At 27.4% G+C, this 22,878-nt stretch overlaps 1 protein-coding gene across 2 annotated transcripts; it reads left to right on the forward strand.

Annotated features, from left to right (window-relative positions):
• Nucleotides 1–4,198: 4,198 nt before the first annotated feature.
• Nucleotides 4,199–19,751, forward strand: LOC119684200 (lysozyme c-1). 2 transcript variants are annotated; one of them, XM_038098188.1, is made up of 4 exons: nucleotides 4,199–4,378; nucleotides 4,443–4,595; nucleotides 4,679–4,835; nucleotides 19,643–19,751. In XM_038098188.1, the coding sequence occupies exons 1-4, from the start codon at nucleotides 4,231–4,233 to the stop codon at nucleotides 19,656–19,658; spliced, it is 474 nt and encodes a 157-aa protein (XP_037954116.1). In that variant the 5' UTR covers nucleotides 4,199–4,230; the 3' UTR covers nucleotides 19,659–19,751. The 2 variants fall into 2 exon arrangements, with proteins under 2 accessions (XP_037954116.1, XP_037954115.1); XM_038098187.1 differs by lacking the exon at nucleotides 19,643–19,751 and adding an exon at nucleotides 5,083–5,187.
• The last annotated feature ends 3,127 nt before the right edge of the window (nucleotides 19,752–22,878 follow it).

The raw sequence follows: 22,878 nt of genomic DNA on the forward strand, positions 1-22,878 counted from the left end.
TACCCACAATTTTTTTATTTATAAAAAAAATAAAGTTTTTAGCTTTTATATATATATAAAAAAAACGTGTGTAAATTTCGTTTGCATGTTTGAATTAATGAGTAATAATACATTTTTATAAATTTGGTTTTTATCGGGCTTAAATTTAATTTAATATAATGGATCATTATGGAAAAGTATAAAACCATTTTCACTGATTAACAATTGTGTTTTCATTGTTAGAAGCAAGACTTAAAAGACAGCCCTCGTATATAGTATATCAGCAAGAAATTTTATTTCAGAAGGAATATTAACATAAGATGTACACATTTTACTGGAAAGCTTTTGTTATATCTTGAATAAGTTTAAAATTTTTTTATTATAGAACTTTATTGTTTTATCTTTGAAAAATTCCTAAAGATGCTTTTCAAAATTAATTTTTAAAACATTTAATACAATGTATATAGCACTACAATATAAAAACTTTAAGGTGAATTCATCAAAGCGCTCTAATTAAGGTTCTCCAGTTTTTTATAATTCCACAGATAATATGAGTGGTAAATTATTGCCATGGTGCAGTTTTTCCAACAGCTATTGTCGTGTCTGTATATCAAATACAGAAGAGCAATATATTACTTTGTCACTGCTCATTACTCGCCTGAAGGTGCACATCTTTATTCAATATCCCTTCTTATAATATCGGTCTAATATAACTAGCATTGATATTAATGATATTGTCTGTTTAACTAAAGTGATAAAATAGTTCTTTCAAATTTTGAGGTATTTTACAAACAATTTCCTTAAATTAGTTAGCGTTCCCTTATTACCAAAAGTTTTACAATCAGTTCAATTTTAGGGACTAAGTGAGTTCATGGGCGTACGCAAGTATGATATGGTATACCAGCGACACCAACCTCCCCTGATTTCAACTCAGCATACCAGTGTCACCTCTAATTTCAGTTCTGTGTACGCCCATGAGTGAGTTAGTTTTCTTAACAGTCATTTGCAGTTAAAATTGAAATTATTTTCTTCTGCTCTTCTGATTAAGAATGGTGTACTCAAAGTTTTTTACTCTTAACACTTTGTGGATTCAGTTAATATTGGATTAAGCTATCCTATGAAAATGGAACTAATATGTACCAAGGTTCGTAATAATTACCACTTTAATGGAATGAATCTACATATCAAGTGGATTCAAAATTATTTGCTCTGAAATACTTAAGCGATATATATTGTTGTGATATGTTTAGTTACAGTTACAGTACATACTCAGAATATAATATTCATATTTAGCTGTAACTATAAGTAGTATAGTATAGTTCGTGCTACTTTAGTAACATACGTTTACTTTTTTCCTGCAAAATCTGAAGTGTTGATCTGTTGAGAACCGAATTGGTTGGTATAGAAACACTATCACAGAATATAATGCTAAAAATTCAAGATTTTTTTAGCCAATAATACTGCAGATACAAATTTTTTCAATTTTGAAAACCATTACAGAAATTTTTTGATCACCAGAACTAACATAAAAATTTTATGAAGACTGCTTGAAGTTTAATGAGATATTGAGTGTTGCAAAAAAGAGATTATTTATTATTATTATAAAAAATAACATATATATTGGAAAGATAATATCTACATAATGATATAATAAATATTTTCATGACAACTAATATATAAGACTTATGACATAGTTGTAGCAATTTGCCATTCATTATATCTCGCACATAAAGTATCTAATTTTTAATTTAAATTTATCTTATTAGTGTTTAAATTATTTAAATTTTTATTAATTTGTTATAAAATTTCCTAAAACGACAATAAAGACTATCAAGCGAAACAAATTATTAATATAATTTCAAGTGAACTTGAAATTATATATTTTATTAATATTATGTATTTATTCAAACCGTTGACGTTATATGCTCGTAAAAACTGATAATAGTAGCGCTTTAAATATTACTCATACGTAGCGTTTAACAAATTGTTTTATGACCGATTTAGCGCTTCAGTATATATATATATATATATATATATATATATATATATATATGTACATTTTTAAAACTTTTATAACTCTTAAATGTTTTTGTATGTGGGTGGATTTTTGATAAGTTGTTTTAAACAATAATATATTTTAAAAGTTTTTATTTAATTCAACATTCGTTTTATTATACATTGTTTTTTTTTGGAATAAAGTTGTTTAATTTCAGTTGTATTTTATTTACTTGGTTTATAAATCTTAAAATAATATGAAGAAAAAATTTTTTTATGTCTTAATATATTTAAATACTAATTATAAATGTCTCAACTGCAAAAAAAAATTTAATTATAAATTATTCTAATAAGGACTATCATACTATATAATGAATAATCTTAAAATGTGTATTTCTCAAATTGAAATTCATATCAGTAAAAGATGTCCACGATTTAATCTAGATTGACGTTACAAAAGACGGGTCTTACCCACAAAATCGGATAGTTAATTTGCCATTGCAGCACTAAGTTTGTACGAATTTACTTATAAATTAATATGGGAATATTTATTGAAATCAATTTAGAGGCCATAGTTAGGGTTCTAGTCATTGCTGAGTTCATGGGTTTGCCAGTAAAAGAGACTTCATTGCAATGATAGTACTTGGATCATATTACAGATATTGATGAATTATGAAAGACAAAGGTGGGTAGGTAGTTTGTACGGTCGATGGGTCCATTATGGTTCATTATGTTATCGTATATAGAAAAATTTAGAGGTTTAGAACCACTTAGAAACTTTGGTAAAGCTTATAATGCTATTTGAGGGGAGGTCTTAAAGTTGAACAAAATCTTCAAAAAAGAAAGGCGGTGCCGGGCATGTGCCGGAAAAAAACAAAGCAGATGGGAAACACTTTCATCATCCTCTGCGGCAGGTGTGATTGAAAGTGAGATTCAAAGTTCTAGAATGATACCACAAGACTGATAGCTCTACAGGCCATCTCAATGAAAGAGTTGGATTTCCTTTTATTGTAACGTGGTCAAATTGTATACAGATGCGTGCATATCATTAAGTTTTCCCTATATAGTTAAGTGGTGGGAATTATTTGCAAGCCATATAGGTTTAAAATAAACTGAATTGCATTAAGGCAACCATAACTGCAAACCATTTAAATTATGTGTTCAAGTAGAGATTATATTATAATCCAATATTTATTGGGCTATTAACTGGCCACTGTAAACTCAAAAGATATCTTAGCAACGAAGATATTGCCTCCAATCTCATTTATACATTCAGCTATAAAGAAACTGAGTTGCCGCATACATACTAGGGAAATGTGATGTACTGATCTATGCATATAGCCGGAGTGTAGATCTTAAGCGCTATTCTGATCTTAATTATAATTATTTAGTGGTGAAAATAATATTCTGATATTAATTATATTTATTTAGTGGTGAAAATAATATAAACATATTACAAGGGTTAAATATGTAAATTATAGCAAAAGATGTGCTACATTGTACAGTTTCAAAGTTGCATTCGTTTAGAATGTGTATATAGAAGCTGAGTTAGTCGGAGAAGAAAATTGAACTGAAGTGTGAGCATACTTTTTTATACATAATCCAAAAAATATTGATAAGTACTTCTTTAAAACTGACTTGTGGTAAATATGCCTGACAACATTTGCCACCCACTAATAATAATTGTTGGAAATAATTGTTATTTATATATATATATATGCATTAAATAAGTATATATAAATATATATGTATATATAAAGATGTTTTTTATATATATAAAATTATTATTACATATAATATAAAATTAATTTATATTATCTATAGCCTTCTGATAAATTTTTTAAATTTATTTATAGGGAATAAATTAAATAAATAAAATTCTTGTTAAATAGAAATTAAACAAGAGGTTAATGAAGGTCTACTTTTATGTTTATTAATATTTATTTTTATACTTTTCTTAGAAAAAACGTAAAATATAACAACTATCTTATATATAATAATAATAATTATTAATTAAACACCAGATAAATAGCAAATTGAATATATAAATATATAAATAGCATTTTCCTTTGAAAAATTTTTATAATACAAAAAATATATTTTAATGTATATATACTTATATATACATATATAATACTGAAAATATAAAAAAAATATAAATATGAAAATATAAAAAATAATGATAAGAAATTTATTTAAAATTCATTTTATTTATTTTATAAGATTTTTAGTGTTATAACTGCAGTGCCGTAGAACATGCCGTACATTAGATTCCTAGTGGGAGTTTTGATTTTGAGCCTATTAGGCTGCAAGCAGAAAATAGAGGCCAAAACCTATATGCGTTGTGAACTAGCCAAAGATTTGATTTTGAAGTACCAAATAAGCAAAACTTTTGTATCAAATTGTACGTTAACACACATTCATAATAGTTCTTTTATATATAACAAAATAAAATCATATGTATTTAGGGATCTGCCTTGTGGAACACGAAAGCAGATACGATACATCAGCTATCACAGCTGAACCCAATGAAACTAAGAATTATGGTATATTTCAAATAAATAGTAAAAACTATTGTCGCACAGGACGTAGAGGTGGCCGTTGCAATAAAAAATGTGAAGGTAAATGATATATATAATTTAATATATACTATTATTATACATAAAACATAAATTTACTATTTTTTATTTTTAATTTTTGCAAGACTTTACTGATGATATTATCGATGATGATATGGAGTGTGCGAAAACCATATTTGACAATGAGGGTTTTAAATATTGGAGAGGATGGAGAACTTCATGTCGTAATACACAGAATTTACCGAATCTAAATTTAGCGTGTAATATAGACAAAATATCAAGGTACCAATTTTATGCAAAAAAGTAAATTATATACCATATTTAAAACATTATTTTAGTAAATTTATTTTTATTTATTAGTTTAATCTAACAAAATTTTTGAACTTATATATAGCTTATATAGTTTAAGTATTGCTTTCTGTTTTAATATATATTTAGATTGTTTGTTTTATTTTATATACAATATAAATAATTTAACACATTCAGTCAAATAATATTAATTAACAATATTTGTTAAAATTATTTGTAGAGCAATATTATTCGGTTAAAGGATTCATATATTTTTCAAAACATGGAGCTGTCAACTCTCACATTACAATGTTTTAATTGTAAAAAATTGGAATTAAATTATTTTAAAATTTCATTAATCTATGTAAATAGTTTTGTTTTCACACTTAACATATTTAAGTTAATTTAATGCACTTAATTATTTATAACTAAATGGTTTTGAAAGTCGAGATATGTAACTAAATGTAAATATTTTATTTAAAAAATATATTCACTAAAAATTTATTTTTTACTTTTTTCTTTTTTGTATAGTTTTTGGCTATTTAGTAAAATTAACACATATATACCTATTTCTAGGCGTTCATTTTGTTTGTTCAGTTTTTATTTTTGTTTAATAGATCACAATATGATCATAATATATTTAATATCCAGTATTGTATTTGTTATTTTCGTTATATCCATTATTATTGCACAGATAATATTGTAATAGTTTTCACAAAAACCAAAATATAGTACTAGTATATTATATTAATCCTATATTAACCCAGTACATAACTGTAAAATAATATTTTATGTCTTGTCTTGTTTGATTGTTTGGTTCAAGTGGTGACCCAATTTGTGCTTAGAGCCTTCGCACTGATTTCAGTTGCGTCCTCACTATCAAGCGTTTAATTGGTTGTTTATGTCATTAGAATAGTTAAACCCAATATACCTACACAGTTTAAGAACCTCGACAGTTCAACAGACATTGTTTAGAGTCTGAATGGTAGTAAGTGAGATTCACTTGCGACACCCGACCAGAGGTGTAAATCTGGTACTTCGGGGGTTAGTACCTACAGCTTCAGCTTTCCTGATCAATTGAGGTTGGCTGTGTCGTGGTGACTGGGGTTAATACCCAAACTTACGCGGAAAGAATGATTGCATTTTACCTTCATTCAGTGAGGAGTTGCATATTCACACCGGGTGCTGTGACAGTGGTTAATACCAGAACTTAGACGGCAAGAATGATTGTATTTTACTTTTATTTAGCGAGGCGTTACGTATTCACACCGGGTACTGTGACCTGACGATCCGCGTAGGTTAAGTGGGCCTCGCTAGTTACCAAGGCGGAAGTTATACCAAACACATAACTTCAATTGATGCCGGTGGCAATTGTTTGAATTTTTCAATGGGGCGTTTATCGCATTATCTTGATATGTGTGTTTTCAGAACATCGTGGTGTTGAGCCTTTAAGGCAGGTAACAACGTTAAACAACTCTAGATTCTGTCAATCTAATGGCATCCCTTTTATTTCTGCTTAACAGTATAATATTCGCTTAAGATTGTATTTAGGTCATTTAATTGTACTCGTCTTACAATTTGCAAGACTCTTCCAACTTCGTTAGGTTCGATTTTCGTTAGGTTCAGTGATATAAAAACAGGTTTCGTGAAAACTTCTCGTGTGACAGTTGAATTTTTGATAGCTCTTCAATTTTTTTTATTTCTCTCAATATTTTGATGACCGAGTACCCAGATAAGAGAAACATTATGTTTAAAAAGTAAAACTGTGTTAAAACAGTTTTGGGTTGGGTTGGATCAATTATGATAGTATAAATGAAATAGAACCATTTTACAATTTAGATAATAATAAAGAAGTGAGGATATCCTCCTTTTATAATACGATGTAGAGTTTCGACTTTAAGATCAATTGTGCCTTATAAGTAGTAAAAACATATAGATTTTTTCCCTACCGTAGTAAAATCTTTTCAAGTTGAACTTCAAAAAACAATTTTATTGTAATTATTTAATATTTTAAACTAAAAATTTAAATATTGGTTTTAGATATTTCTCATCATCATCATTTTGGCATCACAGTCCAGGATGGGCCTTTGCCTCCTCTACAATACGCCTCCATTCTTCTCTGCATTTCGCTTTCTTTCTGTTTTGTGTTATTCTCATCGTTCGTATGTCGTCTTCTACATCTTGTAACCATCTTTATCGCAGTCGTCCTCTTTTTCTACTCCCCTCTAGCTTTGTCTCGAAAATTTTCTTAGTCATTCTTTTGTTACTCATTCGTAGGATGTGTCCATATCAGCTCAATCTTTGGGCTTTTATATATCGTGTTATAGTTTAGCCTTCGTTCAAGACATTCAATTCGTCGTTATACCGTATACGATATATGCCGTCTTCTATGCACACTAGGCCAAATATTTTCCTGAATATTTTTCTTTCAAATCTCAGGAGCAGTTATTTGTCGCTGGATTTAAGGACCCATGTTTAGCAGCCGTAGGTAAGAACCGGTCTAATGACAGTTTTATATATGCGCAACTTTTGTTCCTTTGATAGTAAAGTTGATTTCATGAGCTTGATATGGGCAAAATATGCTCTGTTAGCTGTTTGAATACGATCTTGTATTGCAAGAGTCGCATCTTTACTTGTGCTGAGAACTACGCCTAGATATTTAAACTCATTCATGGACTCGAAATTGTGACTGCCTATTCTGATGTGACTATCTTGGGGAAATCTTGTCATGTATTTAGTTTTTTCTTCGTTTATTTTGAGGCCTGTTTGCTTTGTAGTTTGTTCTAGTTGTATGAAAACGCTTTGAAGATATTCTTTCTTTCTTGCAATAATGACGATATCGTCAGCATAGGCGCATATTTGTGTAGATTTATAAAATATTGTACCACCTTGATCTATTTAGATTTTTCCATTTTTATATAAATTCAGCTATTAAAAAAAACAATAACGAAGAAAATCAAAAAATTCATTTTGTGAGTTTACCACAGGGATTATAGAAGAATATCTATAATTTTTAAACTATTTTATAATTATAATCCATACCACTAATATGCGACGAAATGCAAACCAGTTAAAAGAAAACTATAGGAACACTTAATTGGACTTTGAAGCAAATAAGACCTGTGACCTGGAATAAAGAAACATTGGATGAATTACCCAAGAACGAATATGTTCCTATATAAAGCAAAGTGAACACAAAGAGAAATCTGCGATAAAAATAGAAGATGTATATATTAAATGATAAAAGATATTAATATATTAAGAGTAGGGTGAATATCTTCTAAGTGTATACTTTGCATTTAGGACTGTTTAGAAAAAAGCACGAATTCATTAATTGAAATTTTGAAAACATAGCAATTGTTTCAAATTTATTGATATATATATACATATTTAAATATATATATACTTATATATATATTATATTTATTATTACTTATTTCCTACTATTGAATAACAAATACAATTAGTTATCACATTACAATATATAATAGTAAAACAACTATAATTTGAAAATAGATTTATTTAGCTTTAAATACTCATTTTTATCTTTGATTCTTATCTGCAATATATAAATTCTTTCACGTTTTGTTTTCTATAACATATGTGTGTCTAGTTTTATCATTTTTTTTGTTCAAAACCATAATTTACCTAAGAATTGCGATTCACCTACTCTCTTTCTTCTACAATACCTATCAAAGCAATGCAATCTGTGAACTACATTTTGTGTAGGAGTTGTTCGAAAAAGTCTCATACATACCACAGAAGGTAATATTTAAAGCAAAACAAACAGTATAAATAATAAATAATAATAAAAAAATAACAACTGAAAAAACTAAAGCATAAAAAACAAAAATAAAAATAAATAAAATATTTTTAACAAACAAAGAGCGGTAAAAGCGTCACTTTGAAGAGTCAAAATCGAGGCAAGCCTCAGTCAGACACAGTAAACTGAAGCAGCAGTTAAAGATACTTTTGGCAAGAAATACGTTTTGCGGCATTTTTGTGCCGAAATGAGTATCTGAGTATCTGAGTGTGCACCAGAATCACCACAGCAATAAAGATGATAGCGACGATGATGACGGTAACTGCGGTCGGTAATGGCACAGGTAACTGACAAACGCTTTCGTCGCACAGATGGCACCGCAAAGATATAATAATTTTGCCAATTTAAATGCTCGCAGTTTAATGCTCAAATGGTATCGGCAAAATAATTTGAAGAGGAAGTGCTAAAGGGATGATGATGTTGTTAAAAAATTTTTTAAATTGAAAAAGAAATATGTAAGAATTTATTATATTTTTTCACAATTATACTTTAATACATTTTTCTTAACCAAGTTTAACGGTTGCTTTAAGTTACTATACATAAATCTAAAATTTAAGATGAAATTGTTGTTTTCCACTTATTTTTCAAAAACATATTTTGTATTACACTGTGTATAATCGTATATGTAAACGATTACGTATCATGTATACGCTATCTCTAGGCCTTTTCTTTTGTAAGCATATCACAAAAGAACAACCGCTTATTTTAAAAAAACATACGAAACAACAACACTACTGGCTGATTTAGTCCAACCTTTTTGAAATCGCTTAACTAATAAGCAGCTCGAATCGCATGTTTGTCAAAACTAAAAATTCGTCTATTGTGAGCGACTTTTGGAAGTATCTACGAAATTTGAATATATATAAAATATAGAAAGTATTTATTTTTGTTAAAATTTACTTTATAGTATTTTGTATTCTAAGAACTAGTCAGTTACTTCAACTAAGACGGAACCTGCTCAGCACCACGGTATCTGTGCTGACGGGACACTGTGTAATAGAAGGGCAAGCTATTAGACTGGGTCTTCTCTTTAATGACTTTTGTCGAGGTTGTGGCTCTGAGGATGAGAAGGAAACCGTGCTCCATCTCATGTGTCAGTGTCCTTCCTTAGCTAGAAGAAGATTAAATATCTTAGGATCCCCTTTTTTCACCGATCTGACTGATCTGTCATCCTGTAATGTTAGGGACTTAGCCAAGTTTATAGAATTGTCAGGTTGGTTTTCCTTTACCTAATGGGGGAGTTGTTACCTTCGTTCGGCATTGAATGTATACTGATCTAAATGTATGTGCATACCAACGTCACTTCTGTGGTACCACAATGGGCCATCATTTGAACTCAAGTGGGCTAGTCATATAACTAGTCATGAAACCTTTGTATAATGTAAACAAAACATATTTTATATTAAGCTCTAAATTAACTAGTATAAACAATGTTAATAGCTGATATAAAACATGATGTCAATAATGTTAAGTTCTGCTATATATGTTTATATATTTACAATATATAATGAGTTGAAGGCTTCGAAGAAAAAAGTAACATTATAAGGTAAATGGTGTAATATAGAGCGAAGACATGATATCTATATAATATTACAAGCACAATAAAAATTCCAATAATTATATATTTCAATAAAAATAAATCCACTAGATGATTTTCAGTATCTAACGTAATGACTTTAAAAATTATATATAGAATATTGTTTACAATTTTTAATTTTAAATATATATAAAAAATCATTAGGTCAGATACTGAAAATCTTCCAGTGGACTTATTTTTTAATAAAAAAAACTTATTGTTAACTAAACACTATATTGTTTTACATTACCCATTTAAGACTTCGAAATATATATATAAAATATTTTTTTTATTTAAATAATAAAATTATTTCTGACTAAATATGTGAAAAAAGAAACTAACAATCATCATTAGGACTACCAAAACAAATCGTAATCTAAAACCTATTACTTTTTCAAAGTTCTAAGTCGGGCACTTGTAGTCCAAAAACTATATATGGTTAAACAAATATTCTATATTTTTTAAAATCTTTTATTTCATATATATATAAAGTAATATATATATAAGATATGTATATATGTTATATAAATATTATATTATAATTATATACATTATATAAATATTTTAATATAGAATATCTATACTAACTTTATAAGCAATAAATGTCAATAATAACATGGGTGTGCCAAAAGGGTGACTTTCCCCATAAAAGTCTGTTAGCATGGTGAGGTTTCCTAGTGTCATTCTTTCATAAATTGAAATTCTACAAATGTGACATCCTCCTTTCTGTTTCCTAGTTACAGTCATATATGACAGTACCACGTAAGTTGAACTATTAGTGTCATCTTATTTGTTCATTGTACATTTAATCTTCTTTAGTTTGTGCAGGCTCTCCAGTATCAGTCTTTTTCTTTGGTCCTTTCTCTTACTTAATGAGGTATTTCCTAAGTTAATTTTGATACTTCTTTACATGACTTTATGTGCTCGTGTGGTAATAATAAGTGGTTGATATGCTTAGTTCTGAAAATCAGATATATACTTTAATGTAATATAAGAATTTAGAAACGAAATTTAAGCGCAGACAATGTTCTATCGGTTAGCACACTTCTTTTGTAAAAGCATGAAACTCATGCTTTAGAGTCCCAATTCGGGTAAAAATTTAAACCATCAATATGACATATAAGTTCTCGGTATTTTAATTAAAAAAGCAATACAAAACAAAAATAATAATAAAAATAAATATGATAATGAAGAAAGTAAAAAACTGAAATTTATATTCTTTTTCAAACAAATCGAGGTTTCTCAGTATCATTTTTAAATTAGCTAATGCTAATACGCGGTATCATAAGTCAATTCACTCTTCTGCGATTGTACTGATACATCATATTACAAAATCTAATATATAAGTATAAATAATTTTTTTTTAACTTTTACTATTATATAGTTTTTTATATTGCCTGACATTTTCACTTGACCTTAGCTAATCAAATTGCGAATCTATTTGTATTTACTCGTAATACGAGTACTAAGCTTTTAGCCGCATTTATGGTATTTTATATAATAATTAATATACTTCTCACTGTTAAATAACTGAGCAATAATATTAAAATAATAGTAAGAATAATAATAATAGTAAGAAGCTTTTATATAAAATTGACTTAATAATATATTGCTACACTGGTAAAGCTAATTACATATAATATTATACTTAAGATGAAGCAGTGTTAACTATTTAAAAGCGGCATTTAATTAATATGTAAATGTTATAAGAAGAAAGTATAGTATATGTTTTATGATTGTTATTAATGTTGCATTTTTAAAAATTGTTTAAAGAAATTACAAACTGAATTAAGCAATGAGGATTTCAATTTCTTATAATTAATTTTAAAAATTATGTATGCCATAAAAGATATAGGCAACATGATTCTAACACGATTCTAAACAATCTCTTGGCGAACTGCTATGACATGCTGAAGAACTGGTGAACAAATATCGGTTATTATTTTACCGATAATAATACTGAAATCAACTACAACGAGTCTGTGAATACTTTTGCAAGGACCAAATCATCCCTTTAATTCTGTTGATATAAGCCTTGTTGTGGAATAAGTTGGTGTACAATAAATGATCCGTGTATTGCAAAATATCCATCATCAGTGCTCAAAGAAAATATTTGTTCGTTTTATAATAATTTATTACAGTAGTTCTAATGATCAGGATATAAAATGGTCTGTTTCGTTTTTTAAATTTAGTCATACTAAAAAAAGCTTGGGGCACTCATCTGGGAAAATGGAACCAGACAACAGAATAACACTTACGCACTAAACAGGCTACAAAGACTGGCATGCGTATGTATAATGGGTGTCATGCGGACTTGTTCAACAGTATCCATAGAGGTCCTTCTAGAACTTACACCCTTGCCGATATACATCAGGTCCCAAGCGGAAAGGGCAGTTCTACATATGAAGAAAGGAAATATAACGGATAGCTGGCTTAATAGAAAGAAGTTCGAAAATCTTGCTAAGCAGCGTCCGGAACTTTCAATGCCATGGGACACGATGAATCCTAAGTTCAGCTTAACTAAGTTTTTTAAAACTGAATTAAGCAATAAAAGAAGCTGGGAGGGCATCAATCAAACCTACCAACTAACGATAATCACAATCGCATGGTTCACCGACGGCTCGCTTACGGAGGAAGGTGTCGGAGCGGGCGTAGTCGGACCAGGCAAGAAGCACTGGGAAGCGCTGGGAAAAAATACTAGCATCTTCTAAGCGGAAATTCACGCAATTTTAAAATGCGTACTCATCAATATTGAATGGAACTACCAGGGTAAAAATATTGCAAAACTGACAGATAGCCAAGCGGCGATCGAGGCACTGAATTCGCATCAGGTGACCTCAAGATTGGTGTTAGACTGCATTGATAAGCTAAATCTGCTTGGCGAAACAAATTAGGTGTCGATTCTTTGGGTACCGGGACATAATGGTGGACGCGGAAACGAATACGCAAAAGAAAGGCCGAAACATTTTTGTGGACTAGGAAATAGTACGCTCTTTTCTCTCATAAAAATATAGGAGAACTAGAATAAAAAGGATTACTGGGATAATATAACAGGATTAAAACAATCTAAATCACTTATTGGTACCTATAACAATTAGAGATATCAGGATTGTATGAACCCATCAAAAAAAGTTAGAATCATCACAGGAATCCTAACAGGGATCAAACACCATCTTACAAAACTAGGTATACTTACGGATGCAAACTGTAGATTCTGTGAAAAGAATGAGGAGTCGGCCACACATGTGCTGTTAGAATGACCTGCGGTAATGCACATACGGAATAGGCTCCTAGGAATGTATATTCCTACGGTAGAGGTAATAAAACTCTGTAAAGTAGGTTCTATACTACTTTTTATTGACGCAACAGGGCTTAAAGACCTACTCTAAGCTCAGAAGGGGGCACAATAGACTCGATGGTCGTAGTGCCACATTCCCTAACAATAATAATAATAATAAAAAAAGCTTAAATGATCTTTATTACGTCCAATAAATGTTAAATATTTGAGCTCTACATATAATATTTAAACAAATATTTATTTTATTGCTTTTGTCTAAAAAATATATACATGTTTAAATATATATATAAAAAATATATAGAAAATAATATTTTATATGCAGTTTTCGAAGTATTAAAGAGTAAATTTAAAATAACACAGACTTTATATGTTTTTAGTTAACCATAATTTAATACTGTAATGAAAGATAATTACATTCACGCTTTCGAGGATATGCAAAGTATCTGTAAGGCCACTATGATCACGTACCTGAGCGCATAGACAACTTCATGTAAATTGAATATAATATTCACTTTTGAATGTGCAATGCGTATTGTGGATATTTTAATTACTTGGTTATACAATACATCATTCGATTGCCTTTTGAGTTTTCCAGTATTTAAATTTAAATTCAACACTTTATGCAGTGATTGTCACGGTTCTTGATTATTTTGTATATTTTTCCTGTCTTTTATTTTATTTCAGTATTATTTTTAGTATTATTTTTTTCTAGCTTTCATATTTTGAAACGTTTGAGTGCGTTTGGTTTCCGGTGAAGTTGTTATGCACCACATATTTTGAATGCGTTTTGGGTTTGTCATAGTGCACCATAAACCAAAGGCAATCAGTACGGTTTGCTTATGATAATTGATGCAATTAAAAATTAAATATGTACTTCAAAACTAAAGAAATCAATTGTATTAACTTATTTTATTATAAATAAGCTAATATAATAATTATAATATATTCTCAAAGGATTAGTTTCTTATGCTAAATAATAATAATAAAATTTTTTAACTACAAATTTAATTACAAAAAATTAGCGTCAATTTTTTAAGGCTTTAGTCATAGCTTTTGAATTCCACTAAAAACTTTTGTTATGCGAAGAGAAAAAGATTGTTGGTTTTAGATTCAAAAGCGATCTGTTACCAACAAACAGACCATAACATTAAATTGTTAGGAGTTTATTTTTTTTTAATTTTTCATTGTTTATGAAAACAATAAAATTTAATGTTTTAGTTATGTTACTAGTCTTGGAATAACATCCGCTTTATGCGGGTGTTTAAAACCGGATGCGTAGAAATAACGAAAAAAAATTCATTATCCATATATGCTTTAAATGCAGTTCTTTATTATTTTTTATGTATTTTCTACAGTCTGCATAATATTTTTCTCTAATACTCAAAAAAAAAAAATTAATTAAGCAACACCACCTCAAAATGTTTGCTTTGCTAATGAGTAATTAATATAGTCAGAATACTTATATATAATTATAACTTAGTGTATATTTATAAGTTAAATTAGCATGATTGAAAATATTATGCAATCGATATTACTCCAATATAAAATTGATAGTATAAAATTAAATAAAGTGTAACAAACAAACTCAACAAAAATAAAAAAAATAATATAATAAACAATAAATTAAAATATAATTAATTAAAAAAAAATAAAATAAGATTAATCAAAAATATTAAAAAAAAATAGCTATAACTATAATAGAATAAAATAAAATACAAAAAACAAAAAAAAATACAATAAAATATAATAAAATATAAGAAAATAAAAATTAATAAAATAAAATAATATAAAATTGATTAACACAAAATAAAATAATAAACAAAAATAAAATTAATAAAATAACAAAAAATTAAAATAAAATTAAATTAAACAATAAACCAAAATATAATAAATAAGATAACAAAAAATTAATTAAAATAAAATACAATAAGATGAATCAAACATATTAAAAAAACCTAAAACAATAAAATAAAGCCAATTAAAATAATATAAAAAAAAAATACAATAAAATAAAATAATAATATATAATAAAATAAAATACAATAAAAATTAATTAAATAAAATAAAATAATATAAAATTGATTAACATAAAATAAAATAATAAACGAAAATAAAATAAATAAGATAACAAAAAATTAAAATAAAATAGTAAACCAAAATATAATAAATAAGATAACAAAAAATTAATTAAAATAAAATACAATAAGATAAATCAAACATATTAAAAAAAACAGAATAAAATAAAACCAATAAAAATAAAAAAGAAATACAATAAAATAATAATATATAATAAAATAAAATACAATAAAAATTACTTAAATAAAATAAAATAACAAAAATTGATTAACATAAAATAAAATAATAAACGAAAATAAAATAAATAAGATAACAAAATATTAATTAAAATGAAATACAATAAGATTAATCAAAAATATTAAAAAAAAAACCTAAAACAGAATAAAATAAAACAAATAAAATAATATAAAAAAGTACAATAAAATTAAATAAAATATAACAATATAAAATAAAATAAAAATAAAATAAATAAAATAAAATAAAATAATAATAAAATTGATTATATTAAAATAAAATAATAAATCAAAATAAAATAAATAAAATAACAAAAAATTAATTTAAATAAAATACAATACAATACAATAGAAAAAAATGCGATAATATTTCATTTTAAATAAAATACAATATCTTGAATTAAAACGGTATAAATTGAAATAAAAAAAAAATACAACGAAATGAAATACAATGAAGCAAAATAAAATATAATAAAACAAAACACAATACAATAAATAATATAAAATAAAATAAACTAAAGTAAATTGAAATAAAATGAAATAAACAAAAATAAAATATAAAGAAACATGAAATAAAATATAAAGAAATAAAATGAAATATAATAAAATAAATCACAATAAAATAATATAAAATAAATAAAAAACCAATAAATATATGCTTAGTTCTAATTCTAACCCAAAGGAATGGGTTATATATAATAATTACAATTAATTATATAATTAGATATAATTAAGTGATGAGAAACTACTATGAAATGAATCGATGAGGCGCAAAAAAAATTTTAGAGCCATCATCCATAAACTACAATAGACAGAAAAACGCTATATCAGATACGTGAGGCAATTAATATCAGATCTCTTCATACCCGGACAGTATTTACAAGCCAAATAATTACGATGGATAAATATTAAAAATATGGGCGATAAAAATTTTACATCTTTATAGTTAAATAAAGAACAGAGGAAATGATCGAAAATTGAAAAATTAAGCTTATAAACATAAGCTAACGAAAATCTGACTATATAGCTTAAACAGCAGTAAACTTATGACAAGGAAAGGCAAACTTCCACATCCAAAGGTTTTATGCTAGCAATAGAAGATAGTGTGATAGTGATCACTGATAGTGATAGTATTGAAAGAGCTTCTACAAGCGTATAAGTGCGATTTGTTACCACATGATTCGGATATAAAATTTTAATTTTTAAAACCAACCTATGCGATTAATAAAGGGAATTGGTTTTGTAAGATCTATATGAGGGATGTCCGTCAGGCATTATGTTATACACTGTCAGAGTGATATGTTTTCATATTGTCAGAACTGGGTATTTGCAAATGCAATGTTCAATTGTTTCTTTTTTCTCTTCTTTCTGGGTTCTTATTTTTTGGAATGTGTATCATCAGAGCACAATTCTATGGTAACTTGCACCCAGGGTGCGTGATCTCCAGTTTTTCAATTAAGAAGGATTTTACTTAAAAATGAAATAAAAACTTTCAGATCACTTTTTTAACAAAACTTAACACATGTATGCTTTTAGAATACGCATTATGTAGGGCTTAAATTCAGCAAATCTTACATGTATTCTATAAACAATGATATATTTAAATAGATAAATTTTGTTAGTACTTGTGATAAAATTTTGTTTATATTATTACATATCTGTAAGAATATAAAAACCAATTGATATTTAGAATACAAAAGAATTAGTTATGTGGATCTGATTGATTTTGTTTTGATCGTAATATCATATCAAATTTGTTAAGCTCGATTTAATTTACTTTACGCTATGCCGACCACACTGATGTGAAATTTAATTTACATTTAAATATGCAAATCTATATCAGTAATAAAATAAATATATATATTTTTTTAAATTTTTTCTTAATAAATATAATGCACAACGAAACCCACTCATAAAAAAATAACTTCTCAGCTAATCATTGGAAAAAGTTGCTACACCCAAACGTATGTTTGAAGAACCCACGCTCATCCGTCTTTACAAGATTTCAGCTCATTTCCACATACAAATTCAATTTAAATATAACTTAAATGTATATAAAAAAAGTTTCTTTATAAATATTGTAATATTAGGTTCAGATATTTAAAAAAAAAATAAGAGTAAATTAAATTTTTATGATATGCATGAGATATTCATAGTTTAAAACGCGTATTAAATATTTTAATAAAACGTGTATTACTGCATCTTTTGATGAACAAAAATATTTAAAAGTTGATGCAAAATATAATATTAACTTTATATAATATACCTATACTGCTCACTACATAATGAATATCTCAAAAAGATTCTTAAAGCATTTTTGAGAGATTAAAAATTACATATATATCATTTTATTTGTCAATGGGATATAAGGTAGTTGATAGGCTCGATTGTATTTATAGTAGTAGGTAGATCAGGTGTCATGATTTCAAAAACAAAATAGTGCTCTGCGAGTTGCATTCAGTCAGTACAAAATTAGCGCAGGAACTTTGATCAGTTATACAATTCTGTTGGCCAGCTTATTGTGGAATAAGTTCTTCCACACCGACAGCTCTTATGGATCTCTTATATTGTTGCAAAATTTCTGTTTACCGTTAGTCTAAAAATCTTGTTCATCTCTACAATTTCACCAGCGCTAGTAGAAATAACATCTCTACTTTGCTTTGAGGCAGATAAGACCTCTATTCACAACATTCTCTATGACCGCTGGTTTGATCTGAGCAAGAAGAAGATTACTGCGTTGGGAATTGTGATGAATGTCATTTGAAATAAAAAAAATCTCTACTCTGCTTGGAGGAAGATGAGACCTCTAGTCACATTCTCTACGACCGCTGGTTTGATCTAAGCAAGAAGAAGCTTACTGCGCTGGGAATAGTGATAAAAGTCATTTGAGATATTGCTTTTCAAAGAAAAGGATAAGTTAGGGTCGGACGGCAACGTAAAACATTAGCCATTATCGCTGTGTTTCGTTCCGCTGAGACAAATGCCCTATATATTCTATTCCATTTTAGTGTAATAAGTAGTCACGAAAAACAGGAGTAGAAGCTAATATTAACTAGTGGTAGTTAATACCATTAGTACTTAATAATAGTAATTTATCAAAATATGTAGCAGTAGCGTGACGTGGCGTCAATACAAACCGATTCCTAGCGATTACCATTCATCAAGTGTTTTGTACAAATTTCTTTATATTAAATATAGTAAGTGGGGTCGCAGTACTTAAGATAAAAAGTTGAGTGCTATTTAGGGTATTTATTTCACTTTAATATATCAAAAATTGTCTCAATTCATTCTTGGCCATTAGAAAAAGGAACGGTTTTATAGGCAAGGAGATAATGTCTTCTTTAATAAAATAAAAAAGGTGGAAGAGAAGGGACTCTATGTTTAATTCTAACCGAAATGTATGATGCTAATGAAAACTTTATGTAAAGAAAATTCATTAAATATTATTATTGACTTTCTAATAAGAACGAAAGATAAATTCATTACTTCACATATGTTTCTTTCGCTATCCTGGATGAAGGAAAAATCTAATAAAAAATGTGTATTTAAAATATTTATATATATATATATATTTGTATAAGTATACTGTTGCGTGCTATATTAAAAACTTACAAATATTATTATTATCATTATTTAACACGAATTTTGTTTTAATGTGATTTATTAAAACTAAATAAAATTCAATTTTTAATATTTAATTTATTTATATATTATTTTTATTAATAATGTATTGTATTTTTTTTTAAATAAGTATATATGTATTTAATTTAAAATGCGTTCACTTTTTTTTTGCAGTGGAAGAGGCATGTAATGTTATTCTCCGTATATTGAAATTCCAATGATATCTTTACTTAAAACATGTACTTACAATTTTTATTTTATAAAATAAATCGCAAAAATTGAATTAAAATTATTTTTTGTTTTAATTGGCAAAAAAAATTACATTTTCAAATAAATATTAGAAAGAAACTAATAAGTAGTTTAGAATATACAATATTGGCATAATCAGGTAGGAATTTGAATGATATTTCTTTCTTAAGACAATATTATATATATGTACATAGCAAATATAAAAAAATAAAAAAAAAAAATAAATAAATAAAATGAATAAAAATGTGAACGTAGAAAATATAGTATTCCAAAAAGATCTCACTAACACTTCTTAAAAATATATATACATAAAAGAGGTGCTACTATTTAAGAACTTGTATATTCCACTGTGATGCAGGTAAAATAATATATGCAAGGCATAAGTTAGGTTAAATTACATTAGTAAACTAAAAGATTCACAAAGATACTAAATAGTAAAGTGAACATAGATTCATTAAATTTGAAACGACTTTAAAAAACAATTTTAATAACAATTAAATAAGTGTCCCGCATTAATGCAAATTTGGGTTAGATTATTATGGCGATCGTACCTATCCAGTACAGTATGAAACTAAATGGTTCTAGAATAATTTTGAATATTTAATGAAGCTCAAAATTTTTAGCAAATAGAGATGCGATCATTTAAAAGGTAAGTTTTTAGCATATTACGTCTTAGTCAAAGCTGCATCAAGAGTCATTTAAAGTAATATTGAATCGCTTACCACGATTTCCTAATCGATATTAGCAAATAATTGATACCTATGTTTCCTATAATTGCTACCGTTCAGTTTTATGAGGTCTTATGAACGATATTTTATTTGCTTTATATCTTAAACATCATGTGCTAACGGTGTTATCTATGATCTTCTAGATACGTGTTTGACATCTTGCATAAATATAAAGGCCATGTAGACTATACATTGACTTATTGTGTGGGTTGTGACACCGTTTCTAAAAAAATGTGGCAGTAGGAATTAGAAGTGATAGTTTGTATCACACCTTTGTTTTTTCAAAATTCAAAACAGCACAATCATATTGCACTTTCAGATCATAGAGTCCCTATTTCTGGATACTGTCGCCAAACATCACACCATAAAGTGAGTTTTTTTTTTGATACAATGAGCATATACCACACCATATATTTTTTTTTTGGAATCTCTGATTTTTTGATAGTTATTTTTGAGTTTTTACTGTTCTTAATTATATATGGCTCTATGGCTCCGAAAATGCAGCAAGTATTTACTAATAGATCCCTGCGCAATTAACTTAAAATCTAGTGACCTCGCTCATTTTCATATTAAAACCTACTTCAACTAACAAGACAAGAAAACATAAACGTCTAAATAAGAAGGCGTAAATACAGCTGGCTGGGTCACACGATTAGGAAGTTTTATAAAGTAATCTGCCACGCAACATTATAGTGGAATCCACCAGGCTCCCGAAGGCGAGAACGACCACGAACCACTTGGTGAATGACCATCTTAAATGAAACTGGCAAATCCTTTAACGAACCTAGATGCTTAGCTTCAAATCGAAATAACTGGAATTTCTTTGTAAATAGCCTATATTCCTGATGGAATACGACATAAAATAAAATAAATATGCATTAAAGAAAAAACACACCTAAGCACTGTCGAGAGTTCTTTAGAAACGTACTTAATACAGAATTATCATTTTTGCAGTAAGTTTTTAAACTTTTAATATATTCAGCAGGGTTTAAACGCTGCTTAATCTTAAACTAAGCATATGATGTCTTGGAGGACAGTACTGTTTGACTGATTTCAATGTGTCAAAAATGTGTAACCTTTATAATAGTTAAAAATTTATATTATTTTTTAATATGTATATAATAAAAAATTTAATATACATATTTTTGATATCAATTATAAAAGGTATGTTAAACAGGTTGTCATTATTTCTAATATATTGTAGATTTTTAATTTTATACATTTCAACTATCAAAGTTTGAACTTTATCTATCTATCTATTTAAACATCAACAATCAACATAATATAATAATAAGAAGAAAAAAAATAATTTCAAATATCAAAAAAATTGCAACCGAAAATTTTGTAAATATATTCCGATAATTTTTGAGACTTTTTGCCCAACTGTTAAGTTGTTGTTGAGTAACAACCTTCAATGAAATTATTAGCTAAGCACAAAAAAAGATACTTAAAACCATAGCAAGCCTTGCAATTTAGTTGCAATTGTGCGAGTACGACTAAAGTGCAACAGTACGTGGCACACAAACGCCTGCGCACAAATTATCAAACAACTTCAACTTCAACGCCAACAACCTTACAGCTCGATACCGTACCAGCAGACTAGCCAACCAGTTTAGTATTTGTATCTTGTATCTTGCAGTTTGCTGTTTTCGCTACTTGCAAGCAAGTAAGTCGGATAGAAGTATTTTGCTTGAGCGCAACTGTTTCGTGCTCATTGAACAGACTTCGTGGTATAAATTTGCTGTCTGCACATAAAGTGTTGAGCCGATCGAATTGGAAGATTTTGTAAGCCAAACTTTTAAACTTAACTTGACACGGTTAATTACTATTCTGCTGTGCATACCCCCAAGCCTATTGGTTAAAGCTCATCAGTTAATTTGTTAAAGTTTAAGATTTTAGGATAAAATTATTGTAAAAAAAGGAAGTAGTAAATCATTGTTTTATAGTTGGAAAAAATTTTAAAGTAGCTGAGATTTAATATATTTTTTTGGGTTCAAAAAAACCAAAATTAATTTAGTTTAAGTATTCCAGATACTGATTGCACATATACGCCAGCTGGAAAATATGAACCTTGCAACCTCAGATTTGTTATGCAAGTTGAGATAGTAGTAGAAATGACAACTTTTGTTTATTGCAATAGGATATCAGCTATAAGTAGGTTATAATTTATGTTGAGAAACTATTTTGCAATATATATTAAAAAAAAAAAAAAATCTCAAGATGCATTTTTATTATACCAAAACTATATTCAAAATTAATTTCATGAGAATAAATTCTATTACTTAAAATTTGTGTCATTTTTAATTACAAATTGCATCAAAACTTATGACTAAAAATGGTCTTAAATTAGTTTTAAGTTTAAACTTTTTAGTTTTTATATCTTCATTATTAGAAAATGCATGCTTAATGTATCTGTTGCACGCAGTATTTGCC

The sequence above is a fragment of the Teleopsis dalmanni genome, chromosome 2, assembly GCF_002237135.1.
Source record: "Teleopsis dalmanni isolate 2A chromosome 2, ASM223713v2, whole genome shotgun sequence".
NCBI classification, from domain to species: Eukaryota; Metazoa; Arthropoda; class Insecta; order Diptera; family Diopsidae; genus Teleopsis; species Teleopsis dalmanni.